Genomic DNA, 24,564 nt, shown 5'->3' on the forward strand with positions numbered 1-24,564 from the left:
TTGTTCGACCGTCCACCTTTCAACTGGGGAATTTAGTCCATTTATTTAATGTAGTTGCAAATATATATACACACATATATTTGGGTTTGAATCCACCGTCTCACTCTGCTTTCCAGTGGTCCCACCCGTGCTGGGCTTCTTTGTTTCTTGCCTTTTTTTTTTTTGAAGTCATGATTTAGTTTAGTTTTTTTAGTTGAAGTACAGTCAGTTTACAATGTTGTGTCAATTTCTGGTGTACAGCATAATGCCTCAGTCATACATATACATACATACATTCCTTCTCATATTTTTCATTTTCATTATAGGACCAGAGAGTAAATATAATTCCCTGTCCTCTACAGTATGAACTTGTTTATTTTATATATAGTAGTTACTAGCTGCAAATCTCAAACTCCCAATTTATCCCTTCCCACCGCCTTTCTCTCCTGGTAAGTGTAAGTTTGTCTTCTATGTCTGTGAGTCTGTTTCTGTTTTGTAAATAAGTTTATTTTGTCTTTTTCCTTTTTTAGATTCCACATATAAATGGATATTTCATATGATATTTTTCCTTCTCTTTCTGACTTCAGTTAGAATGATAATCTCCAGATCCATCCATGTTGCTGCAAATGGTGGCATTCTTTTTTTTATGGCTGAGTAGTATTCCATTGTATAAATACACCACAACTTTATCCAGTCATCTGTCGATGGCCATTTAGGTTGTTTCCATGTTCTGGCTATTGTAAATAGTGCTGCTATGAACATTGGGGTACATGTATCTTTTCGAATCAGAGTTCCCTTCGGATATATACACAGAAGGGGGATTGCTGGATCATATGGTAGCTCTATTTTTAGTCTTTTGAGGAATCTCCACACTGTTTTCCACAATGGCTGCACCAAACTACATTGTGTAGAAGGGCTCCCTTTTCTCCACAGCCTCTCCAGCATTTATCGTTTGTGGACTTTTTAATGATGGCCATTCTGACTGGTGTGAGGCGATACCTCATTGTAGTTCTGATGTGCATTTCTCTGATAATTAGCGATATTGAGCATCTTTTTCATGTGCCCATTGGCCATTTCTGTGTCTTCATGGGAGAACTGCTTGTTTAGGTCTTGTGCCCATTTTTGGATTGGTTGTTTTTTTTTTTTTTGTAATTAAGTTGTATGAGCTGTTTATATATTCTGGAAATTAATCCCTTGTCAGTCTCATCATCTTCAAATCTTTTGTCTCATTTCATAGGTTTTTTGTTTTCTTTTGTTTATGGTTTCCTTTGCTGTGCAAAAGCTTGTAAGTTTAATTAGGTCCCATTTGCTTATTTTTGCTTTTATTTCTGTTGCCTGGGTAGACTGCCCTAGGAGAACAGCACTACTTCTTGCCTTCTTTTAAATCAGTTATTTTTCATTATTCCATTTCATCCTCTCTGTTGGCTTCATGATCACGCATTCCTTCACGGCGTCATGGTTCCCTCAAGACTACAGACTTGCATTCTTGACTTCTGAAAGTCCAGTATTTTTAGTACTTGGGTCTTCTTTCTAGACAATTCAAGAATACTCTCACTCCATGCATCTTCTTCCTGACCCCACGCACTGCCGATACGTGTTTTTCCTCTGTATGTTAAGCCCCATGACACATGGTTGTTGATACGGTTCCCGCTCGTGGAGGTTTACCCCCATATGGACCGTGTTTTGTGGCTCTCCTGCTCTCCTGCGTGTCTGACCTTCCATTTGGGACTATTTCCCCTCTGATAACAGTTTAGTCTTAGTGCAGTTCTGCTTGTCAAGAATTCTCTGTTTTTGTCTGACGGTATCTTGATTTTTACCTTCATTTTCGAAAGAGATTTAAAGTGACCAGAGGAGTGTGGCCGGTGACTTCTCCCAGCGTGGACGGTCTCACTCCCTCGACCTCTGTCCCCAGAGGCTTCTGTTAGGGAGTCTCATTCAATGTACCTTGGAAGGCAATGTGTCTTTTTTTTTTTTCTTCTCTGCTTTAAAGACATTCTTTTTGTCTCTGACTTTCAGAGTGTTAACCATGCTGTGCTCAGGTGTACACAGCCAGTCCTCCCATCTGCGGACTCAACCAGCTGTGGATCACAGACTGTAAGATTTGCGTTTGACTCTGTGGTGCTGACCCTGGGGACAGAGGGCTGGTTGTGGGCCCTGAGCTTCAGTGGATTGTGGGATCCACAGCGGGTCCTGGAATCACTCCATTGTCGGTGCTGAGGGACCATTGCCTTTCTTTTTAATTATTCTGCTGGGGATTCATAAGGTTTTTTGAATCTAGGGCCTGATGTTTTTCAGGCAAGTACCAATCAGAAGACACAAACTGTGGAATAATTGGGACCGAGGAAGATTAATATAAAGAATTATTCACTGTGAGAGGAGAGTTGCTATGAGGGTGCAGAGAGGACGCTAAAGGACGGCCCACGTCTCCAAGGCCAGGATTCAGAACTCGTTGGAGAGGGTCTGGTTACAGCTCCCTGCAGGGCAGAGAAACACTGGTCACCCAGGCCAGAGCTGGTTCCAAGCTGGGTGAGCAGGGATGGCCCCTTGGAGATGGAGGTGGGCATGCGTGGAGGGGGCACAAGGCCTGGGGCGTGAGGTACCCACGTCTGGGTGCAGTGAGATGATCACCAGGTCAGGGCCGGGCTGGCTGGGCTGCAAGCTCGCCAAGACTGCAGGTGGGGGTGCGTGGCCGGGGCAGGACGCACAGGGTGCCTCCAGACACCTGCCTCTGGTAGCCCTGCGGTCAGAGTAAGAAAGAACCGCTTCCTCCTGCCGTGCTCCTCCCCTGACGGAGCCTGTGCGCACTGCAAACAGGCAGTGCTCATCCCAGGGCCGCAGATAAACAGTGGGCTTGGGCCTGAGGAACCCGAGGTTGGTAACGGCACGGTCAGTTTTGGAAAACTTTTTTTTAAACAGTTTTATTGAGAAATGGTTTACGTATCACAAAAGCCACTCATTTGCATGTACACTTATATTTTATACATTTGCAAAGTTGTGCCACTACCAGTGTGACCCAGTTTATAAAAAGTCCCATCTCCCCGACAGGTCCCGCATGCCCCCGTGGTCTGTTTACACCGCCGGCAGCACCGGCCTGCTTTCCGCCTCTAGATTCGCTTTTTCTGTACATTTCATTTAAACAGAAGCATGAAATAGTCTTTTGCATCTGGCGTCTTTGACACCACGTTTTTGAGGTTCCTTTTTATCGCCAGTGTTCCACTGTGTGGAAATACGTGGATTTTACCTTTTTTACTGGTGGATGGACATTTGGATTATTTCCACCGGTGGCGAATAATTCCTGCTATGAACGTCACCTCTGCTCCGTTCCTCTCCCTCTTCTGTTGGTCCAGTTACACGTAGCGACTTGCCGTCCTCGTGGCTCTTCCTGCCTTCGTGCTGCTGATAGCGCCTAATCCACATCCAGTTCACTCCGTCTGTCAAGCATACTCACTGAGTTCCTTCCATCAGTTAATGTACCTTTTGGCTCTAGAGTTTCCATTTGTTCTGTTTATGTTTTCCACTTACCTGCCCCCGTTCGCAGTCTGGCCTCGCGCCTGGGGCAGCGTAAGCACTGCTTTCACACTTACATCTGGCACCTCCTCAGCGCCGGCCCCTGCGCCGCTGATGCTGCCCATCGTTCCTGGCCTTTCTCCGTTCATGCTGCTTGTTTGCTTGTGTCCCTGGTTATTTTTTGTTGTATATGAAAAGGTAAATAATTTGAGGCCTCGGGCGATGGCAGCCTCCTCCGGTGAGCCTCTGCATTTGTTCCTGGCTGCTGCCCGGGGGCGGGCATCCCGCCGTCGGGGACGAGCTCAGTCCGCAGTGGGGAGGCTGGTACACTTGGAGACGCACTTACTCCTGGAAGGTACCTCCTTGGGGTCTCAAAGTACAGAGAATTCTGGACCTTTTTTTCTTTTTTTAATCTTTTGTTGGAAGTGCTGACACCTCTTCTGGAATTGGCAGGAATATGGCCCCAAATGTCAGGCTTACCTTCCTGGATTTCTGCCTCCTCCTGAATCCTGGCCCGATCCCTCTTCCTCTTGCTAGCTCTCTGATAAATTCAAGCAGGGAATTAAAAATACTTGGTGCAGCTTTCCTAGCAGGCAGGCTGGTCTGAATTATACCGAGTGTACCATTCCCAGAAGTGCAAATTCCTTCTTACACATTTTAAGAATAAGCTTTAGAATAAGCAACCTATCAAATCCTGCTGGAATTTTCTTTGCAATAGTTTTAATAGATACATTAATATGGGGGATAATTGACATCTCTAAGAAACTTAATCTTCCTATCGACAAATGTGCATTTCTCAACTCTTAAGGTTTTTATTATTTTTAAGTAAAGTCTGATTTTTTTGTTTTAAAAATACATAATTTTAATTGAGGCATAATTGACATAGAGCATCCATTTCATTTGTTATTTGGATATACTGTGAAGTGATCACAGTAAGTCCAGCTGACATCCGTCACCACACACAGGCACACAGTTTTTCTTCTTGTGATGACAGCTTTTAAGACCTACCCTATTACTGACGTTCAAGTATGCAGTATGGCGCTACTCCCCACAGGCACCGCGCTGCGCCGCACCCGGGCTTAGCTACTGCAGGACTGCAGGTCTGCTCCTTTGACCCCTTTTACCATTTCACCCGCTTTTCCTACCAGTCTGTTCTCTGTATCCATGAACTACATTTTTTTTTCTTTTCCAGCTTACCCTGTAAACGAGATCATACAGTGTTTGTCTTTCTTTGGCTCATTTCACTTAGCATAATGCCCTCAAGATCATCTATGTTGTTGCAAATAACAAGATTGCATTTTTTATGGCTGAATAATATTGTATTGTGTATATATATACACACACACACACACACCACATTTTCTTTATCTGTTCGTCCGTTGGTGGACACGTAGCTTGTCTCCATGTGTTAGCTATTGTAAATAATGCTGCAGTGAACATGCGGAGGCATGCAGTTTTTGAGTTAGTGTTTTTTTTCCTTTGAATAAATACCAAGAAGCAGAATCGCTGGGTCATACAGTAGTCCTATTAAAAAAAATTTTTTTAGGCGTCTCCATACTGTTTTCCATGGTGGTTGCACCAGTTTACGGTCCCGCCAACAGAGCACAAGCGTTCCTTGTTCTCTGCCTCCTTACCAATACTTGCTTTTGTTTGTTTGTTTTGATAATAGCCATTCTAGCAGGTGTCAAGTTGCATCTGTGTGGTTTTGATTTGCATTACCCTGATGGTGAGTGATGCTGAGCGTTTGTTCATGTGCCTGTCGGCCACCTGTGTATCTTTGTTAGAATGTATGTCTGTTCAGATCTTCTGTCCACTTTCTAATCATTTATTTTTGCTATTGAGTTGTATGGGTTTTAAAAAATATATATTTTGGATTATCAACCCCTTATCAAATATATGGTTTACAAATATTTTCTTCCATTAGATAGGCTGCCATTTCGTTTTGTTGATGGTTCCTGATTTGCTGTGCAGGAACTTTTCAGTTTGATGGAGTCCCAGCTTATGCCTTTCTGCTTTTGTTGCCTTTGCTTTTAGTTTCAAATCAAAAAATTTGTCAAATCTGATGTCAAGGAGCTTACCACATACATTTTCTTTTGAAAACATTTATGGTCTCAGGTCTTACATTCAAGTCTTTAGTCCACTCTGCACGTGGCTGTCCAGTTTTCCCAACAGTTTATTGGAAAGACTGTCCTTCCCCCGTTGTGCGTTCTTGGCTCCTTTGTGGTAAACTGACAATATGTACGTGGGTTTACTTCTGGGCTTGCTTTTCTGTTCCATTGATCTGTGTGTCTGTCTTATGCTGCTACCATGGGTTTGATTACTGTAGCTTTTTCGTATAGTAAATTGGGGAGTGTGATGCCTCCAGTTTTGTTCTTCATCCTTAAGGTTTCTTTGGCTATTCCTGGGGTCTTTTGTGGTTCCATACAAATTTCAGGTTTCTCCTATTTCTGTGAAAAATGCCACTGGAATTTTGATGGAATTGCATTGAATCCAGATTGCCTTGGGTGGTAGGGACATTTTAACAACACTGATGTTTTAATCCATGCACACAGAATATCTTTCCATTTATTTGTCATTGTCATCTTTTTTTTTTTTTATTTTTTTTACTAATGTCTTATTTCCAGTGTACTGGTCTCTTACCTCCTTGGTTGAATTTATTCCTAGGTAGTTTATTCTTTTTGGTGCAATTGTAAATTGTATATTGTAAAAGGGATTGTTTTCTTAATTTTTTTTTTCCTGGTAGTTCACTATTAGTATATGGAAATGTAACAGATTTTCGTACATTGATTTCATATTCTGCAGCTTTACTGAATTCATTTATTCTAACAGTTTTTTTTGATGGAGTCAAGGGCTGTCTATATATAATATCATGTCATCTGCAAATAGTTTTATTTCTTCCTTTTCAATTTGAATGCTTTTTACTTCTTTTTCTTGCCTGATTGCTCTGGCTAGGACTTTTTGATACTTGTGTTGAATGAAAGTGGTGAGAGTGGCATCCTTGTCTTGTTCCAGATCTTAAAGGAAAAGCTTTCAGCTTTTCACCACTATGATGTAAGCTGTGGGCTTGCCATAAATGGATGTTGAATTCTGTCAAATGCTTTTTCAACATCTATTGAGATGATTATGATTTTTCTTCTTCATTTTGTTAATGTGGTGCATCCCACTGATTTGCAGATGTTGACCATCCTTGCATCCCTGAAATAAATCCACTTGATCATGATGTATGATCCTTTTAATGTATTTTTGAATTTTGTTTGCTAATATTTTTTGTCAAAGGTTTTTGCATTTGTGTTCATCAGGGATATTAGCCTGTAATTTTCTGTTCTTGTGGCATTCTTGTCTGGTTTTGGTGTCAGGGTAATGCTGGCTTTGTAAAAATGAGTTGGGAAGTGTCCCCTCCTCTTCTAGCATTTGGGTTTGAGAAGGATTGGTGTTTATTCTTTGAATGTTCGGTAGGACTCACCAGTGAAGCCATCTGGTCCTGGACTTCTGTTTGTTGAGAGGTTTTTGATTGCTGATTCAATTTCCTTGCTAGGAATCAGTCTGTTCAGATTTTCTTCATGATTCAGTGTTGATAGGTTGTGTGTTTCTAGGAACCTACCCATTTCTTCTAGGTTGTCAGATTTGTTGGCACGTAATGATTCACAGTACTCTCGCGATCCTTCGTGTTTCTGGGATTCCCTTTCATTTCTGATTGAGTCCTCTTTCTTGTTGAGTTTTGCTAGGTTTATCCATTTTGTTTATCTTTTCAAAGAACCAGTTCTTAGTTTCATTGATCTTTTCTATTGTGATTTTAGATCAGAGAGGAAATAAATGAAGTGCAGACTTTATTTCCTTTCTTCTACTAACTTTGGGCTTCATTTGTTCTTTTTCTAGTTCCTTGATATTTAAAGTTAGAGTGAGCTTTGTTGCTTGATGCAGGCATTTGTTACTATGAACTTCCCTCTTATGGTATGCAGCAAAGGCAGCTGTTAAGTTTTGTTATGTTGTATTTTCATTTTCATTTGTTTCAATGTATTTTTTGATTTTTCTTCTTTGACCTCATTGGTTGTTCAGTAGTATATTGTTTAATCTCCATGTATTTTTGGATTACCCCATTTTCTTGTAATTTCTACTTTCATACCATTGTGTTTGGCAAAGATGCCTGTTATTTCAGTCTTCATAAATTTATTAAAATTTGTGGCCTAACATAATATTTATCACAGAGAGTGTTCCATGTGCACTTCAAAGAATGCATTCTGTTGCTTTTGGATGGAACCTTCTGTGTGTATCTGTTAAGTCCGTCTAGTCTAACGTGTTAAAGCCGATGTTTCCTTACTGATTTTCTGTCTGGATGACCTGTCCGTTAATGTAAGTGGGGATATTAAAGTCCCCTGCTATTCTTGTATTCCTGTTTATTTCTCCCTTTAAGTCTGTTAATATTTGTATATGTAGGTGTGTAAACATTTACTGATGTTACATCCTCTTGCTAGATTATGCTCTTACCTGTGAGGTCCTATACACCTTCTGCTGGGTGTATTCCTAGTACCTCACGAACTGTGACGTCAGTAAGACTTGTGGTGCTGGTGTAAATCGAGTACTTCAAGAACTGTTTTCTAACAGTTCACTGTATACAGGAACGTGTTTACTTTTTTACTTGACTGTACAGTTCACTACCTGTTCTTAGTAACCTCTTCTAAGTTATTTTTCTGTTCTTGTAGCGTTGGCTAGGATCTCTGGGACACCAGTGGAAGGCATGGTGACAGTGGGACCCTTACCTCATTCTACTTTAAAGGAAATTCTTTGAACGTTTCACCATCAAGTACAACGTTTGCACAGGATTTGAGAAAGTAACCTTTGTCAGATTAAGAAGTTTTCAGTTGCTACTTATTTTTTAAATACAAATTATAAATGGGTGTTTTATTTTTAACAAATAGTCTGACTACTGAGATGATTATATATGTGGTGCTCTTTCTATAATCTGTTAACATGGTTTATTCAGGAGAGGCTAGGCCATGTAAAAATTTATAAACCCCCAAATCTCAGCAGCTTATCTAGCACAAGCTCATTTTTCCTTCATGGAAAGTCCAGTGTGGGGCAGTGAGTGGTCCCTCGTGGGGCACTCTCCACGTAGGGCTCTGCCATCTCAACACCTGGAATCCAAGTGTGTCACGGTGGGAAGAGTGAGCACGGCGGTGGCACACCTGGCCTGAGCTCCCCAGGAGGGGGAGGTGTGCTGGATGGGAACGCCCAAATCAGGGCCTAGGATAAGGGGGCAAGTACAGTGACCGGTTTTCTCCTGTCACTCTCTCCTTGCACTTGAAGATGAGCCCAACTTGGTTGGGGAGTGTTGCTGTTTTATATATTGCTGGTTTGGGGTTGCTAATACAACATTGTAATTTTTACATCAGTAACTGTAAATTTCTTGTCCTGTCCTTGTCTGGGTTTGTCAAGGTAGTATTCTAGTCACAAAACAAGCTGAGAAGTGTTTCCCCTTCTGTTCTCAGGGGCACTCGTTTAAGGCAGAAGCTGCCCGTTTGTTTGGCATAAAATACCTGTTAGGCCTGCCTGGACCTGACGTGAGAGTGGATTTTTAATGCCAAGTGCCTCTTCATTGTAGTATTTCACTTGTACGATTTTTAATTGAGGATTCAGCGAGGTGAAGCTGTCTGCAGAGTGCCTGGTGCTCCCCACATGTTAAGTAGGAACAGTGGTGACAGCGCCCCAGGGACTGTTCCAGGTCACTCCCTGAGTCCTCACAGACCTTACGAGGAGGTAGAGCTGTTGTTACCCCCACTTCCAGGTGGAAAAACTGGGGAGCAGAGAAGGGACTAGTGAACAAACGGATGATGGTCTAAGTGAACATATGGGGTTCACCTCTCAGCCTGCTGCGGGTACGCCAGGTGGCCGCTGCAACCCAGAAGCCTGGGCGCGTGACACCCCCGGCCAGACCTGAGGTCGGTACGCAGGGGGATGGCTGGGGAAGCGTGGTTCCGAGCTTCCTGGGTGCAGAGCCCTCCGCTTCCCGAGGCCACCTCTGAGCACCTCCTGCAGGGCTCAGAGCGGCGGACAGTCTCACTGCAGGGGGAGGGGCAGCACAGTGGGCGGGGCGAGTGGGCCGTGCCTGAGCCCAGTGGCTCACCCAGAGCGGGGCGGCCTCATGTGGTCCTGGACAGGCCAGGCGGGACGGGAACTTGCAGAAGGCATGCTTTCGGGGACAGTTCGTCAGGGGCTTTGAAAAGCAGCTCTAGACACCTGTGTGCCCCTGAATCCCACCCTGGGGGTGTGCTCTCACCAGGACACCGGGGGCGGGGCGGGGGCTCTGGACCATCAGCCCACTTCTGTCAGAACTACCCAGCAGCAAGTGTGGGGCCTGGGGTAAATGACCCGTGCCCGCAGCGTGCCAGGCGCCCAGCCCACGAGGAGGTCACAGAAAGGAGACAGCTCAGACCGTCACTGACACGCGGCATGCGGTGTTCACACAGTTGGCCGCGGCTTTCCTCTGTGTTTATTTTCCTTTCATATAAAAGTACAGGTTTGAAACGTCTGCAGGAAGATGCCGCTATCAGCCAGGTTAGTCGGGGATATATTACAATGTAACATTGGGGGGGCGTGGGGGGAGGGAGGCGCGACTCAGAGTGGGGTTCAGTTCAGACGCGGGGCACGTGCCTGGCCCCTCCCTGGCTCCACCCACCCCTGCAGGTGGGAACTGAGGCTGCAGGGACCCGTGTCCTCCAGTTGTGTCTGTCTGTCATTAGATTTGTACACCTGACCCGGCCCCATGACAGACAAACCACCGAGGAGCCAGGCATGTGTCTAAACCAGGCCCGGGCGGGAAGCCGCTTAGCCAGTAAGTTAAAACCCACACTGCACCTGCTGTCCTCCTGCTGGGGTCACCTGGCCACGCTGGCCCCTGGTTCACCGCTCGGCTCAGACCAGGGCTCCCGGCGAGGAGGGGAGGTGGGCACAGGGTCTGTTCTGAATGGGGGGGGTGGTGAAGCCCCTCAACCCCGTTCAGCTCATGGCTGAGCATGACCGACAGACCTCGACCCCAGACACACGTGCAAGCACCTGGCTTTGCGGCCCAAACACAGCGTTGGCTCGTGCCCGTGGGGCGGAGGGGGACCTCTGCCCACACACCCCTGAGCGCAGAGTGGCCCCCCCCACCAGGTGCACACAGCAGCATTCAGCAGAGCCGGGCCGGGGTGAGGGTGGGAGGAGGAAAAGACTGAAATGAGAGGACTTAAAAAAGCAGAAAACCAATACTCTCCAATACTCTTCATCACCAGCGAGTCCACACACACACTCTTTAAATAATAAAGTGAGGCGCTCCGGCCCGCTGCGCAGGGTCGCCGCCAGAAGGGCCATGAGCAGCGTCTCACAGACTCCTCCCCTCTATGTACACGACAGAGGAAAAAAACAGCCCCAATTCTCTTCTTGAAACCTGTGAAGGACTCAAAAATGACTGACAGGGTTGTTTCTTCAAAAACAAAAAAACCAAAAAACCTTGTTAACAGCCGTTGCTTTCTACTGTCTGCTCTGATGGGGCCAGTGCGCATCCACCCTGGCGCTCGCTGGCCAGGTCCCCATCCTGGGAGAAGCGCGCACTCAGCCATGCACAACAGGACGCGGGAGGCAGCCGTCCCACAGGCCCACGCCCGGCTGGCACGGAGCCCGGCGGGCGGGCGGGCGGGCGGGCGGGCGGGCAGGCCTAGTGGTGCTCTGTGTGCAGAGACCCCTGCAGCCCTCGCCTCAGATTGTCAACCTCAGCGGCGAGAGTGGTCCTGAACTAGGAGGCTGGACAGAGCACCTGCTGCGGAAGACGCTGTGCCACGGCCTGAGGACAGGGTGGGCGCCTGCGCAGCCAGGCCCCTGGCCTCTCAGGGACCCCCCCCCAACCCATCCATCCCACGGGAGAGCGCACCGCACAGGCAGAAAGGTCTGAGGCGCAAGAGGAGCCCTTCGGCCCCACCAGGCTCGGGGCAAGGTAGGAGGGAGGCCTGAGCACAGGAGGGGCAGGAGATGGGGTTTAAGGCACCAGCAAGCGACAGAGGAGGGGCTGCCGGCCCTCCCCCAGGACAGAAACGCCCCTCCACTCTCTCCTCTCAGAACTAACTAACTCCCCGCAGAGCCACTGGCCCCAGCTCAGATCAAGTGTTTCTGGGATGGTCATGTCTTCCCCTGCTCCAACCTCTTCTCTCAGCTCCCCACGGCACCAGGTGAGGGGGGGCTGGGGGAGGGATGAAGGGGCCACACGTGACAGACGCTGCTGCAAGGCCACCTGGCGTACCTTCCTGGCCAGGCGAGACACTCGCGCCAGCCTCCATTTCAAGAAGTGGGGCGTGGGAAGTGGAAGGAGTCTCCCTCAGGCCTCTGCTCCCAGCCCACCCACCTGAGTGCCCCCTCAGTCAAGGTCACCGGGGAGCAGCCCCCCTCCCTGAGGGTCCTTGGGCTGCTACTCGTTTGTCACTTCAGCAGACTCAGAAGATTGCCACTGTTCCCTTGGTCTGCTGGTGACGTCCCTGTGCTGCTCCCAGGCTGGGGGGGGGGGGGGGGCAGCGAGAGGGCGAGCGGAAGACAGAGTGAAAGCAGAAACCCAAGTCAAAACCAAACCACCGGTTCACGAATCAGCAATGAGACCTGCCTGCTGGCTTCGCTGGGGGCCGCAGGGGCCCCTCCCGCAGAGGGCGGCAGGCAACTGCGTGGGCTCCGGATGCCCGCCCGGCACAGCGGGGGCCTGGCTGGGCCCAGGGGCGCTGAGGCCAGGACACGTGCCGCCATGTAACAGGTCCAAAGTCCCTTCTGGTCTCGGAGCGGCCCTGAGCCTCTCTTGAGCGTTGTCCCCGCTCACGGCACCTGCTCCTAGGTCTTCTCTTCACGGTCTGTTTTCCTTCTCGTAATGTTCCTGGGCTTGATTTTCAGAGAGAGTTCCCAGAGGGCCTCTTCGGCCAGGTGGTCGCTGAAGTCGTTGAAGAAGTTGATGATGTCATCATTTCTGCGGATGTCGTAATGCCTGGGGAGCAGGGGCGGGGCATCCAGTGAGGCCCACTGGGGACCAGACAGCCCAGGGACTCCGGGAAGTGCCACGTGCACTGCCCAGCAAACTCATGAGGCAGGGGCGCCCAGCATGAACTGCACTCTGTGTCCCCCTGCCCTGGAGTCACACCAGCCCCTAGCTGCCCAGAGCGGGCTCTCAGAGGACATGCTGGTGGCCACCTCTGGGTGCAGGCCCCAGGAGGAAGCAGGGGTTGAATTCGAGGGTCCCCTTGGCCACCACCCGTCTCTGCTCAGTGTCCCCACGGGGCAGCACTCACGCCTGCTGGAAGCACCGCATGCTGTCGAGAATGTTGAACTGCTGCCAGCGTTTGGAGAAATTCACTTTCCCGTCAATGTAGTCTGGGTTCCCCAGGTGAACGAAGGTGAGGTCCTGCAGGATGAGCCCCCTGGGAGGATGGAGAAGCCTGTTACCACTCTGGAGGGCGACTCAGAAGGTAGCTGGTTTATGGGCGAGCCGGCACCTGAGGCTCTGGGAAGGCTGGCTCAGTCCCGCTGCTACGGAGCCTGGCAGAGCTGGGGTTTGCTTATGTACAAGTAACAAATGCACAGGAAAAAATAAAACCCCACACTTGAGGGATGGGGGCGTAAATCCCCTTTGTTAATGGGTGAGGTAACATGCTTTCAGACAGAGGGGCTGAGGCCACCAGGGAGAGTCCCGCCTGAGGGGCACAGCTGACACCCTCCCAAGGAGCCAGGTGGGATAGGGCACGGTGGTCAGCGGGGGCAGAACGGCGGGGAAGCAGGGAGGGGTCACTGGCTGCGAGATCCGTTCTCTCTGGAGGCGAAGGCCTGCGGGCGGGGCTGGCAGCCAGGGGTGCTGCTGCGTCTCCCATCCCTCCCGGAGATCCCCACTGCCCACCAGCATGTTAAGGGCGCTGATGAGTCCCGCTCCCAAGACCTGTTCAGCTGTGCTTTTCCTGCTGGTTCCCAAGCCCACATGCATGGGGTTCTTTTTTGTGAAACGCCTGTTTAGCCCGCGGCCCACCCTGGGGGAAACGCTCTCTGAGCGGCCTCACGCCCAGCGCTCTCAGGTTGCTGTGACACGCCGCCCAGTTTGAGGACTGCGGGAACGTAGCCTAACGCCACTAGTGAGGGAACGAGACACCACACGTGCGGCCACATGTGCACATGAGCACACCCACTGGCAGAGGCGAGGAGGAGGGTGGGGAAGGCAAGGCCCTCGTCCCTGGGCCCCGCTTGTGTTTAAACCCTTTAACAAGGAGCACGCTTTACTTTTAAAGTTAAAACAGAAGCACAGAGGTCTGGGCTGGAGACCTTTCAGCAAGGAGCCCCCCGGGGCTTCCCCGGAGCGAGTGAGCGAGGCAGGCCGGGCGGAGGCCCTACTCACAGGTACGGGATGCAGGGCGGCTCCACCTCCGAGAGGGCGGCCCGGTAGGCGCGGAAGGACGAGGAGCTGTCGATCAGCGTGCAGTACTCCGCCAGGCCCTGGGCAGGGGGATGCGGGTCTGTGAGCCCCGGACCACGCTCGAGGGTGCCCCCCCCCCCACAGCAACCCAGGGCCAGGCCCGGCCCGGCCCCCAGCTCCCCGGCGGCACGCAGGCCAGGCATTCTGCTGGTCAGTGGCCCAGGGGCACCCGTAGCACCCACCAGGTGCAGGACCTGCAGCTTGGGCTCCTGCCTGCTCAGCACTGTGGCCCCATGGGAGCCCCTGAAGCACACACTGGACCACGTCACTCCCGGCCTCCAGACACTCCTTCCCTTGGGAGGGGAACTGGCAAAGGAGTGTACAGACTGGGGCAGGTGGGAGGGAACTCCATGCCCTTGAGCAGGACAGAGGCCATTGTGGCCACATCACTGTGGGAGGACAGCTCTGCATCACAAGGGCCTTGGGGGAACTGATAGGGAACTGGACCTTTATCCTTGTGTGAGAGCTGTTCCTTAAGAAGAGAGGCAAAAGTGCACAGGGCAGGCTGAGTGTCAGCTGGGCTATTTGGGGGTTGTCTCACAGGGCCCCATGAAGGGACAGTCATGACAATGTTGTATGAAGAAGTGGGACATTTACACCACCTGCTCTAGGAACACATAAGAGATCCTAAGGAGGCAGGGAAGGCTTCCCGGAGGAGGTGACACATCAGGGTGAGAGACACCTGACGGGTGAAGAGGCAGAGGCAGGTGGGGAAGGGGGAGGTGCAAAAACCCCGTGCTGTGTGTAGGAGCAGAGAGGTCACCCGCCATCCCTGGTGGACTCTGCCTTAAGTGCAGTGAGGAGCGAAGGCAGGCTTGGGGCTGGGAGTGATGAGGTCCAGTGTTTTAGACGCTCCGTGACCCCCAGACTAGGCCAGACCACCCAGCAAAGGCTTTCTCAGCACCTCATCCTTCTGCCTTTAGCACTGATCCTGCGGAAATCCGCCTAATGATGGACCTGACCTGTTCACAGCACACACTCAATGCCTGATGTGGCCCCCAGCTCAAAGGAGCCCCTCCAGAAGCCTGGGAAGGCAGGAAGGGTCAAGGGAAGCCAGGAGCCTGCGATGCAGGCAGCAGAACGTGGTAACCCGGGCACTGACCACAAAGCCCCTCGGGGCCCAACAACTGGACATTAGAGACGGGAAACTGAGGCAGGGCAGGGCGCGACCTGAGCTCAGGTCTCCACTCCTGTCCCGAGCGTGTCCTGCCACAGTGGCTCGGGAAGGCGGGCCTCACATCTCCTGGCTTCCCTCCGAGCCACCCACCTCAGAGGTCTGCTTCTGCCACTCCAGCCTGCGGATGGGGGCGGAGTCCAGCGCCGACAGGATGGCCAGGTAGGAGTTGAAGTTGTTTAGCTTCCGTAAGTGCTGCAGCGAGAGGCGAGGGGCCGTGAGGGCAGGGCTCGGGGACAGGCAGGGCTCCCTGGAGTGGGCTCTGGAGAGTGTGTCCAGTTACCTTCATGATCTTGATGAACTTCAAGAGCAGCCGTTCCCTGTCCTGGGCCTTTTCCTGTAACATGATTATGGACCGGACCCTGCATGGACCAAGGCAGGAGAGAGACAGCTGAGCTCCAGACTTCTGCACCAGCCGGCCGTCAGCCCGGGCCCACTGTGTGCCTGGGGCTTACAAGGCATCAAGTATGGCTCCAGTCTCTGCTCTCGGGGCTCATGGCATCCCAGGGACAGGCAAGGGGCCACAGGGAGACCTGGACATCAGGCGGAGACTCTGCAGATGGAGCCTTCCTGATGAGCACTGCTCCCAGGCACCACGGCGGCAGGAAATGCTCCTTGCGCGGCCTCAGGATTAGCTCGAGAGACGAGTGGGCATGCAGGTTAAGGGGCCACCTTGCCAGCCGTGAGGGAGGGCACCTCTCAGACCTTAGCAGCAACCAAAGCCACAGGCCAGCCTTGCATGAGGACCTGACAGTGGCCTTGACCCCTGTGCTTTCACTCAGAGGAAGTGCCCCTCCTCTGACCCATTAAGGGCACTGGCACTGAGTCTCCCCTGAGGGGCGTGGCTCTGAAGGGGCCCCACCTGCACTTCCTCCAAGGCGGGCTCCCGAGGAGGGTGTCTGGAGCCTCCGATGCCCAGCAAGGGGCAGGGTGGGAGGCCGTGCTCAGGGCCTCCTATGTTGGGTTACTAACTCTGGGCATGTGTTGCTATGGAATGGCTTCCCACAGTGGGGACAGAAGCGGGAAAGTGGGAGATGACCCCATCTTCCTCCAACGAGCAGTCCTTAGAGCATTTAAACTATCAGCAGTTCCCCTGGTGGTGGCGACGGACGGTGGGGGCCCTGCTGCAGCACAAGGCTGCCAGGCCACCACACTCCGCCCTCCCTCTAGCTGATGCTGAGAGGCTGTGTGTGGGCTCAAGTCACACCCGGAAGAGCAGACAGCTCTGATGTATGTTATATGATAATGCACTTTTGAGCTTCATTTTGCTTTACGAATATAAGGCTGAAAGTATTAACAGAACCACTCGTTGGCAGTTCTCTTTCAGGCAGAGTCAGTGTGGGGCTTGGCCCTGAGATCACCAGGCAGCGGGGAGACCGGCGAGGACCAGTGCAGGGTGGCAAACTGCACACCCTCCCCTGCCGCCATCGACGACAGACAACACTCATCAGTCCTGGCGCTCTTCCCTGCTGAGCCCTCCTCAACCGGCCCTCCAGGGGCCCCTCCAACGAGGGAGACACACCCTGCCCTTGTCCAGCCTCGTCGGAGGTTCACAGTGAACGCCCGCAGGGCCTCAGAAGGTGCAGGGAGGAACGAAAGAGGCACCTCTCTGTCCTTGCTGTTGGGACCCTGTGAAAGGCACTCAGGCGCCCACGGCAGTGCTGCCGTACAAGCAGCGGGCTGCACACGGCCCCTTACCAGTAGGACATGTTGTTGAAGTGCTCCGTGAACTGGGTCAAGTTGGGGCTCTTCTCCTCGTTCTGCTCTTTTGCCCAAAGCAAAACCTCAGGAATCTGGAAAAGGAGGTAGACTGGAGAGGACCGCAGCCGTCCGGCTCTCCTGTGACAGGTGCTTCTCTCACTCTGGGAGGGGCAGCAGCGGCTCACCTGGGGCAGGACCCCCCGGCCCCCGGCCCGCCGTACCTCTATCTTATAAAACAGCTCAGCATCTAGCAGTGTCAGCTGCTCGGCTATTTCATGGCTGTGGAAGTCGTGCAGGGTTCCAGGCCTGGAAGGCAGAGGTGTGAGATGAGTCATCCACAGCTGGGGACGGTGGGGGGTCAGGACCAGATCGCCCTCCTCCCTGGGACCACGGGGCTGCGGCTCTGCTCGCGAGCTCGGGTCCTGGGAACCCACAGCCCGACCCCACCTCAGGGCCTGGTGAGGACAAGGCGGTGCTGTGTGGATGGAGGCTGAAGCATTAACCAGGCCTGGAGGGAGGGGGCCGTGGAGCTACGGTGGGGGCGAAGGGAGCAGGCTGGAGTCTATATACAGGTTCGTAGGAAGGTTCAGGATGTCCGGGGGAGGCTGGGTGAGGATTATCAGCCGGCACAGTAGTGCCAAGAAGGTAAGTGCTGGCCACAGCCCGAAAGGCACTCATCTGTCTCCTGTCCTAGTGAGGCCCCCACACGCCCTGCCGCCCCACTCCTGAGAAAAAGGTGACTTGTCACACAACATAACCCTGGAGGAGAAGCCCAGCCTGGGGGACCCACTGGGCTGTCCCTGAGGCTCCTTGTCACAGGGCCTGGCAGAACCAGGACGTGAGATCGTGGGTGGGGCAGGCGCACGAAGGGAAGCGGGACGCAGAGGCCAGGGGGGGTGGCTGCCGGCTTACCTGGCTGCTACGCCCCTGGCTGCCAGGGGCTGGTCAGAGTTGGCACACCTGAGCAGCTTCTTCTGGTCCACCTTGTCCAGGATGTTCTTCCGGAGCACACGCGCCAGACTGAGCTCCCCGCTGCACACCAAGCGGAAGACCAGTTCCATCAGCAGCTTCAAGATCTCTTCTGTCAACTCCACAAGGCTAAAGGGCCAGGAGCACAAGGACAAGACGAGGGCTGCTGCCACTGGGCCAGAACCCCCTCAAGACACCCAAGGGCCATGCGGTACCTATCAGCAGAGCTGGGAAACCTCTTGTGGGAGGAGAGCAAGAGGAAAGGTCTTGGGATGGCCGCCTGCATCCTACAAAGTGCCAGCAGTGGTCCCACTGGTAACAAACAACTGACACCCTCTCCGTAAACGCTCGGTGGCGCTGGATGAGCACCAGGAACCACGCTGGGGCCTGGGCCGCACAGTCCTGCCCCAGATGCGCTCCTGGTCCCCTGGGGTGATGAGTCACTAAGAGGTCCTGGCTCTGCCAACTAGATGCCCCGAGGATGCCTCTGAACTTCCCCTGCAGTGTTCTCCACGTACGGTGGCTTCACAGCCCCGCGGTCACTAAGGCCACCGCCACCACCCAGCAGAAGAGGAGCGCCTCGAGGGCAGGCCTGGGTGGTTTCTTTCACCAAGGGCTCCCCAGACCTAGGAAAGGTGCCAGGCTGCGTGTTTGTTAAGTGCCAATCAGGGAGCAGGGAAAGCAGAGCAGGGCGGGGGAGGGCCTCCACCACTGCTGGTGGCCGAGAGCACGGCCCCCACGAGGAAGCCAGGGCCGGGCTGGGGCTGACCTAAGGGGACAAGTCATTCTCCCCAGGGGCTGTGCTAAAGCAGGCAGGGCTCTGAGGGCACACGACCCGGGAGAGGCAAGCGGGATGTGATAGGACACCCAGATCTCTGCAGGGGAGCCGGCACCCCCGTGGGGACCCTGAGATGCCCGTGGCACACTGGGCTCCTGCCACTGCCCCACGATGCCTCGGGCGGACTCACTCACCAGAGTTCATCCACCACCCGCACCAGCACGAAGAACGTGTTCTTGCTGACCCGCTTCTTGAAGGTGTCGGCGAAGGGAGAGAACTTCTCGTACGTGGAGTGCGGGTTAAAGACACAGCGTTCTCGTGGGGCCGGGATGGGGGACATAAGAGGGAGGGCTCCCTGCCTCCAGCGACACTGTCCTGAGTGCTGCCGGGTCACGAGCCCCGTGAGCGAGGCAGCGTCATCCGGGGACAGGCTCGGGGATGCCTTGTGTGGGGTGGCAGAGCTGCCAGACCCCAAGGACTGTCCTCGACCACCACCCTCTCCTGCCTGCAGACCCGTCTCCCTGCACTGCCCAGGCCTGCAGGACTTACTACAACACTGAAGGCTGCATCGCTGAGGCTCAGGCAGAGAAAGGTGGTTGAAAAGCACCTGCCCTATGACCCCCAGGTTCCCGGTCAGGTGCACAGCCCTGAGAACCTTCCTCCGCTCTCACTGCGAGTCCCCAGCGTCTCCACAGCTCCGGAGGCCGCCTGAAGCACACCTACCTCCACCCCCACGGCAGCCCTCGCACACCTGACCACCTTCCCTGAGGCCATGGTTTCTGGCTGCCCTCTGGTGTTCACCGAGTCTCCAGACCTGTCTCCAGACCCACCCTGCCTGCTCTCTAGAAATCCTGGGCGCTCAGGAAGCATCCACACACCGGGGACAGTCCCCAGGGCCTGCGGCACAGAGGACTCACTCGCCAGCTGTGCCCAGGATCTCGACGCTGCCACATTTCCACGTGCATGCCTGCAGCGGCCGAGCACGGCAGATGCTGAGATTCTGAGTCAGAGAGGCCGGGGGTGGGCACTCTCCCTCCCAGCAGCCACATGGGTCACTTAACTTCCCTGAGCCTCGGTTTCCTTAAACAATAGGAAGTAACGGAGGGCACCACAGCACAAGTCGGGGTGACGTGTGTGAAAGGTATCAGAGCGGAGCAAGCTCGGGGCGCGCGGGGAGGGAGAGGAGGGAGGGCTGGGAGCGCTCCGGACTTCCTGCCCCACGGGACAGCGGCCGTCCAGCAGATGGCAGTCATGGGCCGTGACGCTGGGGGCACCGAGGAGCGGGGACCCTGGGCTGGCCCCTTTGTGAACAGTAGCTCCCGGGCAGCCTTGGCAGCACGGTCGGGTTTGGACCTGAGAGAGGCAATGGAAGGGGATCCTTCCAGGCCTCCGGACCTCCCTTGGCCACTACTGTGGGGAGTCGTGTGTGAAAGGGTGAGAGTGGGGGGACGTGCTTGAGGGGCCCCTTTCTGTCCTGGACATGGAGTCCGTCCACCGCTGGGCCTACCATCAGCTGGCGTGGCCATGCTGACTCCTGCGGTGGTACGAGTCCCGATTCCCTCTGGCCCCGCCAACTTCGTGTCCCTCACCCCCAAGTGCCCCGGGACTCAGCCCTGAGAAGCTGTGGGTGCCGGTGACGGGGTCTCTGCGGGGGTCGGCCCCTGCCCCTCTCAGGGTGTGTTTTCTTTCTTACTCTTTTTCAGAATCACCAGTGATCACAACTGCCACCAGGCAGCACGCTCGATGTTCCAGGCACTGCACCTGACGTCATTCAGCCCTTTTACAGACCAGGAATGAGGCTCAAAGAAGCCTTGCCTGAGGTCCCCAAGCTAGGACGCGGCCTAGCAGACTGAGCACCTCCACCCTGCTGCCCACTGTGGCCGCATGGTCCTGGCATGCGGGCTGAGTGGGCCCCACGGCCCCTCCTCCCACTCCAGAAGGCCTTGTGGAAAGTAGGGGGCCGGGCTGGGGACACAGGCAAGGATATCTGTACTGCAGCTTCTTGATGAGCTCCTCCGGGGTGATGAAGGTCCGGTAGGTGGTCAGGAAGGCCTCGCAGTACAGCACCAGGTCTAGAGGGAAGGACAAGCGGTTAGCGATGCCTGCCACTGGCAAGGGGCAAAGACAGACCGCACGCCTGCTGCAAGGACGTGCCACCTCTGATCAGACACTGAGAGCTTCTTGCTTGTCCTGCGACTTGACGATTCAGAGTCTTGATCATCACGAGCATAGGGAATGCAGCTCCAACTTCTCAGCAGGACGCCGAAGCTAAATTGTAGGTAATACTTTAGATGGCAGGGCCCAGCAAGAAAAACCCTGGGACTTTCCACAAATCAAGAGACCTAAGAAAAGGCTGAAGGGGCTCCTCCTGGCACACGCCGGCGCTGCTGGGCCACACATGGGTGGGCTGTGCTGGTGCTGGGGAAGGGCGAGGCCAGCTGAGGAGCCGGGCCCCGGCAGTCGGGTGGCACTCGGGCTGCTGGCTACTACCCAACGCTACTCCGTCCCTTCGGAGGGGCTGTTTCTGGCCAGGGATTCCCAGCCTTTCCCGATTCACAACAGCCCCCTGTTTATATGTGGTTAGGACACATCCTCCCAACCATGTAGTCTCTGACCCTAAGGGAAAAAAGGGGGTGGGGAAATGTTTTAGAAGCCAGTCACTCCTAGAGACAAATGACCCGGCCAGACTCGTGACCTTCAGAGTCACTCTGTGCTGGAGCTGAGATTTGAGTCCTGATTCTGCTCCAAAGTCTGCGGTCCTCACTGTGAGCCTGAGCACCTGCCACACACACACACACACACACACACTTTCAGTTTCCTTTTCTGGACATAGACCACCTTCCCCTTTGTCTCATTCATCCTCCAGCTCGCTGGGTGGAGGGATCTCGAGGATGCCCAGTTCTGCAGCTCAGTGGCCCAGGCCTGCCCGAGCTCTGGCTCCTGGCCCCCCGCCCTTGCAGTCATCCCCCAGGACAGTGAGGAGAAGCAACACCGGCACCTGCGTCAGGTGGGCCTGGCTCGTGGCTGCTGGGGCGGAGAGGGGGGTGCTCACGGCAGAGAATCACAGCAGGGCCTGGCAGCACTGGGCTCAGGCTCCTTCCTGGGCTCCACGTGCACTCAATGCCTCTTTTCAAAGAGGGGCAAGGAAGGGGAGATGGGTCCAGCACAAGCCAATGCCTGCTTCCAGAGGAAGTCATCCAAGTCTGCATGCCCCTGAGCCATGGGGCCTCCCATGCACAGCGTGGTCTCTGGTCCACAGGAAGCCACCTGCCCCAGGAGCTTGCTGTGGGCCCAGGGCCGCTGCCTTAACAACCCATCCAGGTGCAAATGACTCTGGCTCCCTGGATCCTCAGGATCTTTTTACTGGTAAAGTCAGGCAGAAGCCCCAGCTGGCGGTGGAGCCTCCTCACCCGGCATGGTCGGCACAGACGGCCCTACCCACAGGGCTCCCTCTGGCCTTGGCCACAGCTGGCTGCCCCTGGCAGGACAGCAGAGTTCACTGCTCAGAGCTGAGGACTGGAGCCAGCTTCCGTGTCAGCCTTTTAGTTTTGGACAAAAATGAGGATGTCTCTCGTGCTAGGCTGAGCTCTGCCCTGTCTGGCAGGGAGGAGAGTTTCTGCAGAAAAGCAGAGCATGGGCTGCCCCCTGGGACGTATACGGACCCTCCCCGAGCTGCCATGTTTCAGGTGAGCTCATTCAACATCTGCATCCTCTGGGCACCTTCAACCTCTTCACAAAGCTGAGTCAGCTGAGGCTGGGAAGAGAGGGGATGTGCCCAGCGGCCGCCTGAGCCTGCGCTCAGCACCGCCAGGGCTCAACTCAAAGTCGGGGCCGCGCTCTGCTCGGGTGGGAAGAGGGCCCAGGGGCAAAAGGGCGCTGTGGTGAGTGTGTGGGAACCATTTCTTCCTTTTCTCTATTTTCTAAATTTTCTGCAATGTAAACAGTTATTTTTGTACTACTTTCATAATTTTAAAATGTTCCCAGAATCATTTGTGTAATATACTTTGGGAAATCGGCTGTAGAAACACAGGCACGAGGTGATTTACAAAACTGAAATTGGCATTAGGGTTTCAAGACTGGAGTGCTTTAATTCCTCCACACCTTACTTCCCCATGGCTGTTCCATAATCTTTTGACTAACTTAAAAAATGTGAAAAGAAAATGTGAGTAGGGAGAGGCCAGGCCAGGCTGTGGGGCATGTGGGCGCTGCAGGGCCCCTCCCGTCCTGCCCGAGGTCCCGGGCACCCTCCCCATGTGGCCCAGCTGTACTGGGGTCACTGTGCCGCCCGCTCAGGGCTGTGTAGGGGAGAGGAGGGCGGGGAGGGCCTGGCAGCGGGGCCGATGAGGCTGGGGAAGGCCTGGGAGCGGGGCTGACGAGGCCTGGCTTCTGCAGGACCGGCCCCGAACAGTGAGCTCTGGCTCACATGCCCCCGCAGACAGTACCTTTCCTGTCCGTCTCTGTAGCGTGGACCAGCAGGATATCGCCAGACCCTCCGCGGACGTCTGGCCCGTCGTCACCCTGCAAAAACCACAGCAAAGGAGGGCGTGAGGCGGAAGGCAGCCGCAAGGAAGTCAGCTGAGGATGTCACAGGCAGAGTCAAAGGGATGCAGACCCCGCACTGCAGAGATGCCCCTCCTCTCTGCCCTGCTCTCCCTCAGCCCGGGAGCCCACTCAACCCTTCCACGGCACCACACCCGGCAGAGAGGACAGATCAGAGCTCTTGGTGGAGGCACCGCGGGTACCAGGCCACACGGCTCTGAGCACAAAGCTGGGCCAGGGAGAGAGGAGGCAGGCAGGGCCGGCACTGGCCTCCCCAGGGTGGTCACAGAGGCTGCACGACTGTTTCCAGGTGTGCGTGTTCCTGAAACTACGGCAAGCTGCCCTAACTCTAAACCTGCCTCCTCAGGTGGAGGGATTATTGTCCCGTCACAGGTTGTACCAGGGAGCCCTTCTCAGAGGAGCAGAGAGGTCACAGAGACTCCATTACACCAGATGCTGCTTACATGACCCCCGGCCGAGGCCTGCCAATTCAGGAAAAAGTCACATCTTCACGTGAGCAATCAGAGGCCTTGCCCCATAAACCTGGCCTGGAGCCAAGAAGCACTGTCACCAGGGCCAGGATGGATGCCTGGGCTGCACACCCCCAGGCCCAGCCCTGGGGCCCCAGCACTCCCCCACCCTGTGATTCTGGAGGAAACCAACACTCCGCGAGCCTCCTCATGTTTCCAGGACTTGCTCTCAGAGCTGCACCCATGTGTTTACCCCTGGAATTCAGGGTCCTGTAATAAGTGTCTTGCATTTCCAGCTGAGGGTGGGGGCAGCTATGACCAGGACCTGCTTTTTCAGATAAAATTTCTGGCAAGCATCACAAAACATCACTTCCCTCTGCAGAGGAGTCAGGCCTGCCTTCCTGGTGACCCTGCCGTGGCCAGGCCGGCGCAGGCTGGCCTAGCAGAGTGTGAGGGGCAGCCCCTGCCTGCCTGTGCTGCCATCAAGCCTGAGCCCAGAAGCACAGTCACCTCTCCAGGGTGGTCAAGGCTACGGCAGTGAGCCATTCCCTGGGCTCCCACGATCGACGGCAGGCAGGCGACAGAGGCTCTCTCAGGCCAGCTCCTCCTGTCGTGACAGGTCTGGGGACCAGGCTTACCTATGAGGCTCCCCCGACAAGGCACAGGACGGAGGTGGCCCCAGTGGCCAGGCCTGAAATTTCCCAGTCAGCTTGTGCCTCCCCTGCTGAAGCTGCAGCTGGGTGATTCTGTCATTAACAACGTGAAAAGGTCTTGCACTGATGAGGGCTCTGTGCTCAGCACCTACGTGGACTTCATTTTTACAACACCCTCCTGAGTCCTGCCTTTCGGGCTTGGAGATGTCATGTCACTTGCCCCAGATCACTCTCCAGAAGCGTCAGAGAGGGGACTGCACACTTTCTCCTGGAACTCATCCATCTGCCCAGAATCAGGGAGCCCCTACAGGGGCCCAGGCAGGGGCCAGGGT

At 54.0% G+C, this 24,564-nt stretch overlaps 1 protein-coding gene across 5 annotated transcripts in view; it reads right to left on the minus strand.

Annotated features, from left to right (window-relative positions):
* Nucleotides 1–9,913: 9,913 nt before the first annotated feature.
* The window catches only part of RAPGEF1 (Rap guanine nucleotide exchange factor 1), a 128,342-nt gene continuing 113,691 nt past the window's right edge, over nucleotides 9,914–24,564 (minus strand). For all 5 annotated transcript variants that reach the window (XM_064490634.1, XM_031450747.2, XM_064490636.1 and 2 more), the window contains 11 exons: nucleotides 23,013–23,088; nucleotides 20,558–20,642; nucleotides 18,765–18,857; nucleotides 17,736–17,921; nucleotides 17,045–17,129; nucleotides 16,821–16,915; nucleotides 15,406–15,484; nucleotides 15,216–15,317; nucleotides 13,871–13,968; nucleotides 12,780–12,908; nucleotides 9,914–12,478 (listed from right to left, as the gene is read on the minus strand). In XM_064490634.1, coding sequence (XP_064346704.1) covers nucleotides 12,328–12,478; nucleotides 12,780–12,908; nucleotides 13,871–13,968; nucleotides 15,216–15,317; nucleotides 15,406–15,484; nucleotides 16,821–16,915; nucleotides 17,045–17,129; nucleotides 17,736–17,921; nucleotides 18,765–18,857; nucleotides 20,558–20,642; nucleotides 23,013–23,088 — 1,179 coding nt within the window. In that variant the 3' untranslated portion in view covers nucleotides 9,914–12,327. The remainder of the gene's footprint in view (nucleotides 12,479–12,779; nucleotides 12,909–13,870; nucleotides 13,969–15,215; nucleotides 15,318–15,405; nucleotides 15,485–16,820; nucleotides 16,916–17,044; nucleotides 17,130–17,735; nucleotides 17,922–18,764; nucleotides 18,858–20,557; nucleotides 20,643–23,012; nucleotides 23,089–24,564) is intronic.

This window comes from Camelus dromedarius, chromosome 10, assembly GCF_036321535.1.
Source record: "Camelus dromedarius isolate mCamDro1 chromosome 10, mCamDro1.pat, whole genome shotgun sequence".
NCBI lineage: Eukaryota > Metazoa > Chordata > Mammalia > Artiodactyla > Camelidae > Camelus > Camelus dromedarius.